Source organism: Plecotus auritus (genome assembly GCF_963455305.1).
Source record: "Plecotus auritus genome assembly, chromosome: 4".
In the NCBI taxonomy this organism is placed as follows: Eukaryota; Metazoa; Chordata; class Mammalia; order Chiroptera; family Vespertilionidae; genus Plecotus; species Plecotus auritus.
Genome location: NC_137775.1, coordinates 45,628,269 through 45,643,373, shown reverse-complemented (window position 1 = coordinate 45,643,373; position 15,105 = coordinate 45,628,269). Strand labels below are relative to the sequence as shown.

Below are 15,105 nucleotides of genomic sequence, written 5' to 3'. Positions count from 1 at the left end.
GTATTATTTCTACCAGAGTCTTGTTATGAAAGTTTAGAGTGTAGTTCTAAGAGCTAAACTTGGCTTGACTCTTTTTTTCTGAGTCTTGTTTCTCAAGGTGATAATATTTTGAGAGAATTACTTTAACCTTGCCAAGTTTTAAAACCTATGGTCTTTTTGAGAATGCATGTAAAATAAAATAACATGGTTGTGTGATATAGAGGAATCATGCAAGGTAACTTAATGGTAATATAAAAATGATGACAAAGTAATTAACCTGTGTGTCTCCTTCTTTTCTCCTCTTCTGTTTTATCCCTTCCTTTTTTTCTATTTTCCATTGAGAGAAGAGTCAGACAAGGGATTATAGAGTCAATATAAGAGAGTGAAAGATTTAGCAAGAACAGCTCTATCAATCTCTATCATTTAGGGCTGAAAGTAAGAGAGGCCCTTTAAGGCTGATCCTGAAAGATACTCTGCCTTTGGAAAATCTTCTGAACAGCAACTGTATAGAGGAAATCTATTTCTTTCATGATTTTGTTCTTGGTTAACATTACTAACTTCCTAACTAACCTATTATTGATCCAATACCAGACATTAATGTATTTGTGTGTGTGTGTGAACTTATATTTATCAATTCTCCACAATCTATACCTTGCCTTACTTTGTAGTACATGTTTATGATGTGAATATTTATTGCTTATAAGAAATTATGCATATTAGTGCTTTCAAGGACTTATTAATATTTCTTATATTTTGTAACTTCAAAAATTATTTGTATTATTTTGCTTTATTAAATGTAGAGCACTGAGCAAATATCTAGAGGGAAGGATGTGAACTCTGGATAGATTGTTTGGATTCAAATCCAGATTCCCCTATATGATATGATCTTAGGCCAGTTACTTAAGTGTTTTCTGCCTCGATTTCCTATCAGATACAAATTCAGTGGATTTCCAACTGGACAATGGTTGTGAGAATTAAATGAAATGAAATGATTTAAGGAGAATGCCTCACATATAGTAAATAATAAACAAATGTTAACTAATAATATTACTAATATAAATTTTCAAGCATATGCATTATTGTGAAAATAAGAAAACATTTTAGAAACCACTAATTTCTTACAACTTTTCATGCTAAGCGAAATAAGCCAGTCAGAGAAAGATAAATATCACATGATCTCACTCATTTGTGGAATATAATGAACATTATAAACTGATGAGCAAAAATAGATACAGAGACAAAGAAGCATCGAACAGATTGTCAAACTTCAGTGGGAAGGCAGGGGAGGGGTTCAGGGTGGGGGTAAGAGATCAACCAAAGGACATGTATGCATGCATATAACCATAACTAATGGACACAGACACAAGGCGGGTGAGGGCATGTGTGTTGCCGGGGGGGTTGTTGGCCTGAGGAAGGTCAATGGAGGAAAAAGGAGACATATGTACTACTGTATGCAATACTTTAAACAATAAAATAAAACTTAAAAAAAAAAGGTGGAATAATTTGCATATGTATAGTTTTGCAAAGAAGAAAGTAAAGGTAAGTCTGATAGGATATCAAATTTACATGGTGTAAGCCCATATTGTCACATAAAAAAACTGGTCTAAAAGTAGGATGGAAAAAAAAGCACCCTAACCTGATGAAAATACATAAAGAATAGTTTCAAAAGTTATAGTTCTTGCTTTATCATACATCAACATATTTTGAACTGGTAATTTGAGAATTAATTTGATCAATAACTTTTTCATTATTTAAAATTTTTCTCTAGGACTTAACTTATATAGTGGTTGGCAAAAGTAGGTTTACATTTGTGTGTATGTGAAAGTTTATTTTTAAATTATTATTTATTAATTATTATATTATTTTCTATATGAACAACTATAAACATACTTTTGTCCACCCTGTAGATTAATAAATATTGTATTTCTAATTACACTTAAAATCACAGATCTCAAATAGATTATCAACTAGTGTGTTCTCTGATCTAGATACTGAAACTATGTCCCCAAAATGATTTTCAAACTCTGAATTAGGCAAATTTTTTTCCTACTGTTATCAATTTAGATTAGGCAATAAGTCAGTAACTCATGGCAGGATAGTAGGAATATCATTGTTTGTGTTCTTTTCATTATTTTGTGGGAATATACAAAAGTTTTCATCTTGCCAATAATTGCATTGGTGTTTTATAACTTTCCATCTTTAAAAAATAACTGTAAAAATTGTAAGAAAAAATAAAATTCTAGTATTTGCCTATTCCAAGATTAACCATAGGTATCATTTTAGTGTATTTTCTTCCCTTTAATTTTTTCTTTTTGGTTGTTGTTACACAATATGCAATATGATACTTAAGAACACCAGCCAAGAGCAGAGAGGCCATTTGAATCTCATCTCTCTCCACTTCTTAACTGTGTGACTTTGGTTAGTTAACTTCTCTCAACCTTGGTTTTGTCACTTGTAAAATGGAACAGCAGTAGTGTTTTTATTAAGTCACTATTATGAGAATTAAACAAATTAAATAGCCATGTCAAGTATTATAAAGATGTATTTAATGGTTAATGATGGAAATATAGTTGTGTATTATCTATTTTTACACTTAGAAGTGACTTAATCACTTCTAATTTTCAATCTAATTGATTATTTTTCAAAACATGATTTTAATGGTTATATAAAATATCATTGTGATATTACTGTTTTATTTTGAACATGTAGTAGGTTTCCACTTTTATCTTTGTTAAAAATAAATAATTTAGGTAGCCTTTGTTCTTATCTTGATTTTCTTAGGATAATTAATGATTTAAAGAACATGGATATTTTAAATGCTACCTTGTGGTACATATTGCAAAATGCCCTTTATCTTTCATTTAGTAGTGCCTGAAAGGGTTCTTTTTTCTATACTTTTTTTAATTCCTTTATTGATTAAGTTATTATATACGTGTCTTCATCCTCTATACCTTTTAATAGTGATGTTTTAAAATTAATTTTATTTTGACATCAAATGTGTCTTTTATATCTTAGTAACTATTTTTATGACCACCTGTGTGGCATATGAAATATATCCTCTGATTGTTAACTCAGGCCAAAGACAAATATCAGTCTAAACCTCAGGCTCACCATGCATGCCTATCAATCCCACTAGTTTAGTTGTCACTATACAGACCTCAGAGTATGTGAAAACAGTCAGCGGATACCTACAAAATAAAGGTTATGAATCTGAGCTCTATTCTCCAGAGATTTATGAACTATAAAATTGCATTATTATTATGTTCTGTCGTTGCATTGTGCTCTTTAGCTGCCTTCCGTTTTATGTGGTACAGCTCCTTAGGATCCATTTGCATGAAAGGTACCCTGTGTACTCATTTTTGTATTGTATTGTGGAGAGCGCTATAATCTGCAGGGTTCCTATTCATTTTGGAATTCATTTCACAGCTCACTAATTGTGTGAATGAGAAGAGGAAATATGTGCTCTTATTCCCAGGCATGCCAAGCAGATGGCCCAAAGTTCATTGCTACCAGCACTGTCAGTATGGCCCTCTTCTGTAGGTAGTGAACCTGGCTTAGATCCATTAAACACAATGTGAGGGTCCACTTCACACAGCATTGACAGTCACTGAGACTCTGGTTTGTTATGACTTACAAACATCTTATTTTTTATCATTAACTTCTAAAGTGGTCAGTCATTGGAGCAGGTGCAAACATGGTAGAATTCATATTCCTTTTACTTGAGAAACCAAAATGAACTTTCATTCATATGGAAATTTTGGGAAAAGAAAACAGTGGAGGGGATTAAGCTTAGTTTCTTGAAAAGGGATTAATACATGTATTGAAATTCAAAACTGTAGCATCATTTCTGAGATTGAACCTTTTGAAAAATGAATTGAGGAAGAGATCAGGGTTTATATTTTTATATTTTTAGGCGAATCTCCTACCATATCTTTTTTTAGTCCTACACAAGAAAATTGTTTACTTATTAATATTTATGTACAATATATAATCGGTGTAGCCATTCCAAATGTTAACAATTGCATTCAGTGTGTGTGTGTGTGTGTGTGTGTGTGTGTGTGTAGGTGTAGTGAGACAATAAGATGGAAACAGAGGTAGTAACAATCATGAAGTAATGAATGTCTTCGTACATTTCTTTAACGGATATATTAGGACAATATGAAATTGGGTTATCACTTCAGGAAAAAGATGGTTGTCAAATATTCTAACGGAGCTGATGTAGTAATTTGATCATAACATCTTGTTTAAGATAACCGAGCACGAGAAGATACTGTTTTCTGGGTATCTGTTTCTCTCACCTCCCCCTCTTCTTCGGTTCCAAACCAGCACCCTGGGTGTCACTGGTGTTATTGACTCTATGTCTCCTTTCTTCTTGGCTTTCAGACGGATGCTGCTCTGATGTATGATGCGGTGCACGTGGTGTCTGTGGGCGTCCAACAGTTTCCCCAGATGACAGTCAGTTCCTTACAGTGTAATCGACACAAACCCTGGCGCTTCGGGACCCGCTTCATGAGCCTAATTAAAGAGGTATGTCAGGAGGTGCATGTCTCCCCTGTCTCCTTTGTCTTCAAGCTGAACGCATTGAGATTTTTGCAGTTTTCTTAACAGGTGACCTTTTACTTTTATCTTTTAAATTAAACTTTCTCTCTTCACGATAGAAGCAAAATTAGCACTTTTTACTTAATGATATGAAACAAAAGGGGAAAATTACTTGATAAATTAATGGACATCCTTCAAAAAATCTTTACTTGTGTAAACAGATAAAAATCTGTACCTTTGATTTATGGCATTGTTAGTCTCACCTTTCTGAATTTTTATTTGTGTTACTTTTCATTTATGTGGAGATATAAATGTTTAAATAATGCTTGTTTATGTTTTAGGCAAAATAACATGTAATGCATCTTTAACATACATGCCATTTACACTACACTAAGTTATACCCACACTGTAAATCTTAAAGAACTATTATTTAGTTCTGTGGTTCTCAGTTAATATGTCTAGTTATTTTAATTAACAATTAACATAAAACATAATATATATTTATGAAAGTGCAACATTTATATTGCATAATGCAACCATTCTTATGGACATATATTATTTCTTACTACATCTGTTGTAGTAATAGACTATGTACATACTGAGAAATAATAGGAAAATTCTTAAAAATCATACAAACACACAGACACACACACACATCTTTTTTCTATTCTTCCTATTGTGAAGGAAATTCCTTTGTCAGCTTAGGATACTTTTCATTTGATTAAAACAGGAATATTTATATGAAAGTTTAACTATGAAAGTTTATTTAATCTTTGCTATGAAAAATCACAGGCGTTATTATCATATAAGATTTTTCATTAATGGCTTACAAGAAATCATCAGACCATCATATAATTAATTATTCTTTATGAAAGTAAAAGTGCAAATAGGATCATAATTAAAAATCTCCGGGTCTTTGGAAAAGAATATCCTTAAACTTTCCTTGTGTAATTCTTATAGGACTCTCATATAGGCGACAATGACACTCCCTGTAGAACATGCTTTTCATTTATTGCTCCACCTTCACATTTACTTCAGGTTTAAAACAGTATCAGAGAGCTGCAAACTTGGTGCACCGGTGTGGCTAGTTGAAGAATAGCTTTTTCTGAATGCAGCACTTGAGTACTGAGGCATGTGTCAAACATCCCTATAAAAAGCAGTTGTATGAAACTCACTAATATATTTATTGTAGGGTGTTAGGGAGGACCCTGTCCACTAAATCACACAATGTCCCCTTTCTGAGGACCAAAGGAAACATTTCTCTCAGGTCTCAGTGCCAGGGAAAGCTGTGCTTCTCCTGGAGAGTTGGTATGTCTTAAATCATGGACCCTGTATATTTTTTCATCATATTTTCTTTATTCTGGTTGCTAGGAAGTTCAAGATTGAATTTGTGATTGATTTTTATTAGATGTACAGTTTCACCTGATGTAAATTTTCTCGTGCTGTCTGTATCCCACGTTGGTTTTGCTATTCTACACTTTTACTCTTGTACTTCTTGATCACCTTGTCTATTTTTATACTAATTTGCATTTTTGTTAATTACCTGAAATTATATTATTTGGAAGAAATTGGATTAAAAATACATTTTTATTCCTTATGAGAGACCAAATTAATACATGTTTAAGCCTACTGATGGCATGTTACAATGTGCATATATGTATGTATTGTGCTTTTTCCTATTTTATTTACAATTTATTATCTTAAACTATTTTAGAATATCTATCCATAAGTACCAAAGAAACACATGAAGCCTAAGGAATGTAGTAAGGATAACATCCATTTGTAGTCCTTATTGAAAATTTCACCATGATCTACTGGGTTTTATTTCTTTTGGTTCTTGATGTATATTCTTTCAAACATCATAGTTGTGAGTATATGTTACATTACTCACATTTTTCATATATAACTTTTTTCAAGTTATTTTCAAATGACAAATAATGGGAAACACCTATTTTGGACAAAATAGCCAGCAAATGGGAAAACTTCTTATATATGTATATGTTAAAAGCCTAGATCAGTGGTCAGCAAACTGTGGCTCTGTTGACTAATGAGTTTGCTGACCACTGGCCTAGATATTTGTTTACCATTGAGGGGTGAATACATTAAGTAGATTATTATATATACTTCCCTCTACATGGAGATCTCCTACTAGAGGAACTAATTTTCATACATTTTTCCCTTTATCACTTAAGAAAAACTAAAGTAATAAGTTAGTTATTCTAAGGAGGAAGTGCATAATGGAAGTCCTATAACATTGGTTTTCCTAGAGTCCGTTTCTTTCATTGTGGTAAAATAAATTTATTTTCACATTAGTATGAATTTAGGAGTGCTATTTTATAACAGTAATTTTATTATAATCTCCAGTGATATATTCGCTATTTCCTATCCTATCTAATAAAGAGGGAATATGCTAATTAACCATCACTCCATCACAAAGATGGCTGCACCCACAGCTGAGGCCAAGTTCCCATAAGGAGCCTTAACAAGCAATCAGCAGGGACCTGAGGCTATGCCCTCCCCCGCCCCTGTGGGGCTTGACAGGGGACTTCAGGCCACACCCCGCCACCCAGCAGGGCTTGACAGGGGACCTCAGACCACACCCCCAACCCAGCAGGGCTTGACGGGGGACCTCAAGGTGCGTTTCCTGTCCTGGTGCTGGGCTAGGGGATCTCAGGCTACTCCCCCGGCCCCAGTGCCAGGCCAGGGGACCTCAGGCCATGCCCCCCACCCCGGCTCCAGGCTGGGGGACCTCAGGCTGCACTCCCCGCCCCAGCACCAAGCCAGGGGACCTGAGGCTGCGCCCCCCTGACTGGTGGGGCTTGACAGGGGACCTCAAGGTGCACCCCCAGTGCTGGGTCAGGGGACCTCAGGCCATGCCCCCCACCCAGTGGGGCTTGACAGAGGATCTCAGGCCATATCCCACACCTGGCGGGGCTTGACAGGGGACCTCAAGGCAGGCCCCCCCCCCCCCCCAGTCTGGGCTGGGGACCTCAGGCCACGCCCCCCATCCTGGCACTGGGCCAGGGGACCTGAGGCTACATTCCCTGCCTGGCGGGGCTTGACAAGGGTGGGACTAGCCAGGTCTGGATCTATCCCAATGAGAGGGGGGGCCGGCCAGGTCTAGGTCTCATGCGATTTTGAGGCGCATGTGGGTGGGTGGGGATTTGACTCTGGGTCCCGTGGTGTGCCCCAGACTCTGACAGGGGAAGGTTTTCATATACATTTTACTAATTTTCTTTCATCTCTGACACTTCTATTATAGAGAAAGGGCAAATAGCAATATTAAATTATTTCCTCTAATTAATCCCCTTTTAATGTGTACAAATTTCATGCACCGGGCCACTAGTATGATAAGTGACTAAATTCTTCTTACTTTGCTAAATGAGGTTTTCTCTTTTAAGATTCCATAGCAATGTAAGTTTATGAGAAATGATGAAAAGGTTTTCCTTTTTTTTTCTCCTGGAAAAGTGTTTTCTCTTTATTTATTTACTAATATTTTTTTTTTCTTTTTCTGTAGGCACATTGGGAAGGTCTCACAGGCAGAATAATTTTCAACAAAACCAATGGTTTGCGAACAGATTTTGATTTGGATGTGATCAGCCTCAAGGAAGAAGGGCTGGAAAAGGTACTTTAGGCATTCAGCTTATTTACTTTAAATTATTAAATAAAACACACAGACATTCAGTACATGTGGGAAATAGAACTACAATGCTAGATTTGAGGCATACAGTAACACCATGTGGAGATATTGGCAATGCAATGGTATATACAATGTGAGTTTAAAAAGAGAATAGCCTGGAGGCCCATGGATTGCTTGGGGAGATATTGAAGTTTGGAATAATTTTAGTATAGAACCATGAATTTAAAACTATTCTGAGAGGGGAAGTGAGAGATTAGTAGTGGGAGAAGGCATTAACTTAACCCCCAGCAATAGTGTTGATTTAAAGGGTAGTAGTGCATTGGGACTAAGATTTTAATAAGTAATGGGGAAGCCAGGTGGCAAAGGTAAGAGGAGACAATAATAAAGGTAGAAATCAAATACTGGAGAAGAAATAAGTGGGAAAAATTAACATTAGAAAGAAATTGGCACAAATCTCCTGGGAAGACAGATACAGTATTGAGAACACTTTGAAGGCACGTTAGAGAAAAAGGGTATCAAAAGATTTCACATCAAATGTATTTTTTTTGGGGGGGGGAGGTTCTGGTTACCTCACAATTTCTTTTTTCTTTTTTTATTTATTTTTTTATTATTTTTATTATTATTTTTTTACATGTGTCCTTATTCCCCCATTCCCCCCACCCCCCATTCATGCCCCACCCCCCTGTTGTCTGCGTCCATTGATTAGGCTCATATGCATGCACATAAGTCCCTTGGTTGATCTCTCCCCCTTACTCCCACTGACCCCCTCCTTGCCTGAAGTTTGAGGTTCTGATCGACGTTTCTCAGTCTCTGGATCTGTTCTTGTTCATCAGTTTATGTTGTTCATTATATTCCACAAATGAGTGAGATCATGTGATATTTATCTTTCTCTGCCTGGCTTATTTCACTTAGCATAATGCTCTCCATCTCCATCCACGTTGTTGCAAATGGTAGGAACTCCTTCTTTTTTTACCGCAGTGTAGTATTCCATTGTGTAGGTGTACCACAGTTTTTTAATCCACTCGTCTGCTGATGGGCACTTAGGCTGTTTCCAAATCTTAGCTATGGTGAATTGTGCTGCTATGAACATAGGGGTGCATATATCCTTTCTGATTGGTGTTTCTGATTACTTGGGATATATTCCTAGAAGTGGGATCACTGGGTCAAATGGCAGTTCCATTTTTAGTTTTTTGAGGAAACTCCATACCAAAGTCACTAATCATCAGAGAGATGCAAATCAAAACAACAATGCGGTACCATCTTACACCTGTCAGAATGGCTGTCATCAACAAATCAACAAATGACAAGTGTTGGTGAGGATGCGGAGAAAAAGGAACTCTTTTGCACTGCTGGTGGGAATGCAGACTGGTGCAGCCACATCAAATGTTTTTAATAGCTTCAAAAATTAGTACATGAAGTTATAACCTAAAAGACAGAGGTGGGATTTAGTTTAGTCAGATCTTAAGAATAATGTAAATATTTTTGAGATGCTATTGTGGCAGATTTGACTTTGAGTCAGTAGAAATAGTTAAGTAACAAAAGTTACTCATTTTTTTTTTAAATTTAGTAGAATGGTTAAGAGATCAAGGACTAGATTCAGAAGAATTGGGCTCAAATTCTCACTCTGCCATTTATGGACAGGTTTTTTTAAATACCTATAAAAGAAAATGTCTTTAACTGCATCATGGGTAATAGCAATATTTGTCTCATGAGGACTGATACGTCTTGTTGATTTTACTTTTATTTTTTTCTGAAAAATATAGTTACCAATTAATAGATGAAAAGACAGAGTCCCTACCTAGATAGAGCTCTCAGTTTTGAAGGATCACTGCATGGTGATTCAGGAGGCTTAAATTACAATTCTAGTTCTATTGCACATGTGTGGACTTCATCCTTCTGCCCAACTTCTCCAGAGCCAAATTCCTCATCTCGAAAAGTAGATTGCAAAGGGCTTCCCTCTAAGGCTGAAGTGAAAATTTCATGATCTCTAAAGAAAACCTGGAAATACCTTCTTTATAAGGGCCCAGGCTAGAATTTTAACTATTCCCAATACTATCTATGATGGGGTGAGGAAAATCAACAGAAAAAATGTGTGAAATGTTGGCTTTATCAATCATGTCTTCTTATATTACCGCCTTTTCCTCATTTTGTCTTGGTCATCTTTGACCAGCACACTTCATTTATTTAATTAATCATCAGAGAACATCTATTTTGTGCCATTATGAAGGTTATACTCTAGTAAAGGATACCTGCCAGTAATAAATAGACTCATAAAACTATAATTTTGGATTGGGCAGTAATAAGTGATCAGAAAGATATATTGTTTGCACATCATTTGCATCATTTTATGAAATAGGAACCTTAGGATTGAAACAGTTAATAGGTATAAAGTTCATGCTTTTGATGTTTATACTTGTGGAACAGATAAAGCAGGAAGAAACAGATTGTGTTTCAGACAGAGGGGCTGGACATGTTTGGAGAGATGAACTTGGGGTTAAAATTTTACTATGGACACATCCTTTCCACTTAGTGCCCATAGATCAATGTGAATCTTTTCCACTCTATCTCAACAGGGACCTTGGGTGGAACCCAGCTCAGTTAGCCATGGTCCAAGAAGAGTCACCAATACCATATACACAACCAGCCACATCTGTCCAAAGAAGCTCACAGGGCCATGGAAGTGCCTCTGTGGAGCAGATGAGGGAGAATAAGGGGGAAAAAAACAGTAGGTAACTGTCTGCTTCAGGCAGTATACCATAATATAACAAGTTCTTTAAGAGTCTCATATTGAGTACTAATAATAAGAAAAGGAAAATCAAACAGACCATCCAACCTCAGAGGGAAGGCAGGGGAGGGTGGGGGAGGAAGGGGTAAGAGATCAACCAAAGGACTTGTATGCATGCATATAAGCATAACCCATGGACACAGACAGTAGAGGGGTGAGGGCATGTGCTGGAGAGTGGGAATGGTTGGGGAGAGGTCAATGGGGGTAAAAGGAGACATATGTAATACTTTAAACAATAAAGAATTTTTTAAAAAAGGAAAAGGAAAATCAGATAAGTGGTTTTCCCAGCTTGAATTCTTCTGTTCAGGTCAAAGACCACAACATATATTCTACTTTCAAAATATATTTAGAATCTATCCATTTCTCTCCACATCCATTGCTGAAATCATAGCAAGGGGACCTTTCACCTGGACATCTGCATTAGATTCTCAACAAGCCTCTCTGTCCTACTCCTCCTTGTGACCCATTCCTCAAGCCCCAGCAGCCAGCTAATATCTTTAAAAGCAAATTGCTGTCATTCCTCTGTTTAAACCCTTCCATTTACAGTGCATTTCCTATCTCTCCCTCTCACCTCTCACCATCCTCTCAGATGTTTTCTATGCTCCAGCTACATTGGTTTTTCTTTTTTTGTTTTGTTTCATTTTCTCACAGATTTAAAGTTTTCTATTACTTGGTAATAGAGTTTCCCAGTCTGGAATACACATCTCTATTTCCTTCGCCTGACTAATTCTTATTCATTCTTAGAGTAGCAGCTTAAATATTATTTCCTTAGATAGGCATCCCCAAAGTCCCTATTAAATGTGAGTTTCTCAGAGTACCCTATACCATTCCTTTCTGATACCTACCACAATATGTAATTATGTATTTACATGTACACTTTTTAAAAAGCTGTGTTCCTAGCAAGAATACATGTCCTGTTAAATGGGAAAAAATGTATTCTTACCCACTACTTATATATTCAAGGCCTAGCAAAGTGTCTGGCACAAACTATATCCTCAAGAAACATTTGTTGACTGTTGAATGAATGCAGAACACTATGTGAATCATAAGAGATACTTCATCTAGAATGCTACTCACATGTCTGCTGCAAAGGTATTCTCTTAGCCTATTTTTTTTCTAGCTTTGTTCCATACCTACAGAGTGAGTACAGAGAAATCCCGCAGTTAGCCAGTCCTTAGGCTGGGGTGGTGGGTCAGGGCATCCAGGGGTAAAGGATCTGACAGTGCAGCACTGAAGTCTGAGCTTATAAGGAGGCACATCACACCAGTGGCAAATCTGCTCCCCTATGTGGTGTAATGTAATACTTTCTGACACTCCAATATTACATCAAAGAGTAAAAATAATCATCATTCTATTTGTACACTTTTTCTTTTTATAAATATGTGGTGTGGAAATAAACAAAGGCCAATCAAATGAGAACAAACAGTAGTTATTATTCAGAGCTTGCAAGGGAGCCAGCCACCGTCACTTTCATATGGCAGAGATTCAAGGGCAGGCAGGAGAGTGGAAAAGCTTTAGAGCAGAAAAAAGGGGAATTCCTCAGGGGTCCCAGGAAACCGAAAGTAGGCTTTCTAGAAGTAGGCATCTTGGGTGTTTGGTTGGAGGGCACATTTAACTTTCTTTGATAGATTCTGAGTACAAAAGGGAGGAGGGGAGCTAGCAATTACTGAACAAATTTTAATTATTCTGGATAGCTGCAGAGGTTGTAGCTTGTAGTTTGTCTTCCAAAGTTCTGGGCCAAAGTTCTGTTGTCATGCATGGTCTGACCATTATCTGTTTGTATAGTGAGTCTTTCAGTGGAATTATTTGGTGTCACTTGGAAGGAGAGGGAAAAAGTAAGGCCAAGGGAAATTGAGGAAATGCAAAAAATTTCTTTGTAATTGATAATAAAATGAGTTTTGTTTTTGTTTTTCTCTTTTTGGTTTTGTATTGTTTTCAGACTGTATAACTAGGATGTGATTTATCATTAGGAATGGTTTAACCTTACCTCTGAAGCTTTGATACGTGGTTAGGAAAGACCAGCTTCAGATGGAAGAAAACACTTGAATAATGGCATAAAATGTTAAGAAATGTTCAGAAGGTGCTTATAACTTCAAAAGGATTCTGCTTAGAGCAAAAACAATTGAAAGGATTTTACACAAAACATGTTTGAATTGAGATAATAACACTACATGATAATGGTGCATTTCCATTGCAAGATGAAATATCTAGAGGCCATTTGGGGGGAAATAACCACTTGTACTTAAAACAATTGTTCTAAGAAATTATAATCCTATCTAATAAAAGAGTAATATGCAAATTAAATGTACCTCCACTACACCCACAAGCCATGCCCACCAGCCAATCAGGAGTGAGTATGCAAATTAACCCAACCAAGATGGCTGCGGCCACGGAGCTAGCAGGAGGCTTGGGTTTTCCCGGTGATGGAGGAAGCCAAGCTTTCTGCACACCCTGGCTGGCCTAGGCCTCCACTCAAGGCTACAAAGTTTCAATTATAGAAGATAAATAAATCCCAGATACCAGGCCCTCCGCTTGGGTCGCTGGGGGGTGTGGCTGGCCTGCAAACTACCACAGGCCCCTTTCCCAGGCCACCCCACGCCCCAAGGGAACCCCACCCTGATCCGGGACACCCTTCAGGGCAAACCAGCTGGACCCCACCCATGCACCAGGCCTATATCCTATCTAATAAAAGAGTAATATGCAAATTGACCATCACTCCAACATACAAGATGGCTGCCCCCATGTGGACACAAGATGGCTGCCACAAGATGGCCAGCAGGGGAGGGGCAGTTGGGAGGAACCAGGCCTGCAAGGGAGGGCAGTTGAGGGCTATCAAGCCTGCAGGGGAGGACAGTTAGGGGCGACCAGGCCTGCAGGGAAGGGCAGTTGGGGGGGACCCAGGCCTGCAGGGGAGGGCAGTTAGGGGCAATCAGGCTGACAGGGGAGCGGTTAGGCATCGATCAGGCTGTCAGGGGAGTGGTTAGGTGGTGATCAGGCTGGCAGGCAGAAGGGGTTAGGGGCAATCAGGAAGGCAGGCAGGTGAGCAGTTGGGAGCCAGCAGTCCTGGATTGTGAGAGGGATGTCCGACTGCAGTCAGACATCTCTCGAGGGGTCCCAGATTGGAGAGGGTGCAGGCTAGGCTGAGGAACACACCCTTCATGCATGAATTTTGTGCACTGGGCCTCTAGTGCAATAATAAATTCACTGAATTCTGACACATGTTGAATTTTCTTATTGAATGTCCTTTGTCATCACTATGTACATCAACAGATGCTTTCCAAGGGGAGAAAAAAATCACTCTTTCTTCTTCACTTTTTCAGTTATTTAAATGGGTTTTTATTTTACCAGAGGGTATTTGCTTCTAAGTGGACATGTTAAAAAATAAAATTGTTCTGTGTACCTCTCCTGTCCCTTCTTTAGCATCAAGGTTTTTCTATCTGTTCTGGTTATTTTTCTGATAATATCTTGCATGTTATGTTTATATTCAAAGAGAACTGGGTGAATAGATTTATTTGTCTCTTTGACAGAGAAAGAGCCTAATACATTCTTATTAGAAATGTTTTATTTTAATATTATATTTATTAAAAAAAACACAATGATGAAAAGAATATATTTCTCTTGCTAAAGGCCTGGTGTTTAGGACTATGGACAATTATACCATGTGTCTGCCTCATCGTCACACTTTTATAATAAAATCAGCCTCTATCTTGTGCATCCTTGAGAAAATCTTTTAAAAGAAAAGAGGCTACAAAAAGCCATCTTATGGAATGTCTATCAATTTCTCCAAAGTTAAGAATCCAAATAAATAATATAAAGCAAAATAATTTATATTTGCAAACCTTTAAAAGTTTAAATGTGTCATATTTATTTTTGAGTGAAGCTTCATTCCAAACTTTTAAAATCTTTAGTTTCTGGCCCTAGCTGGCTTGGCTCAGTGGATAGAGCATTAGCCTGTGGACTGAAAGGTCCCAGGTTCGATACTAGTCAAGGGCACATACATACCTTGGTTGTAGGCCTGGACCCTGTTCGGGGCTTGTGCAGGAGGCATCCAATCGATGTGTTTCTCTCACATTGATGTTTCTCTCCATCTTTCCCTCTCTCTTCCACTCTAAAAATCAATGGAAAAATATCCGCTGGTGAGGATTAAAAAAAAAAAATCTTT

General features: G+C 37.4%; 1 protein-coding gene across 3 annotated transcripts in view; it reads left to right on the top strand.

The window, feature by feature from the left end:
- The window catches only part of GRIK2 (glutamate ionotropic receptor kainate type subunit 2), a 592,068-nt gene that overhangs the window by 363,299 nt on the left and 213,664 nt on the right, over positions 1 to 15,105 (top strand). For all 3 annotated transcript variants that reach the window (XM_080666610.1, XM_080666611.1, XM_080666612.1), the window contains 2 exons: positions 4,363 to 4,506; positions 8,036 to 8,143. In XM_080666610.1, coding sequence (XP_080522736.1) covers positions 4,363 to 4,506; positions 8,036 to 8,143 — 252 coding nt within the window. The remainder of the gene's footprint in view (positions 1 to 4,362; positions 4,507 to 8,035; positions 8,144 to 15,105) is intronic.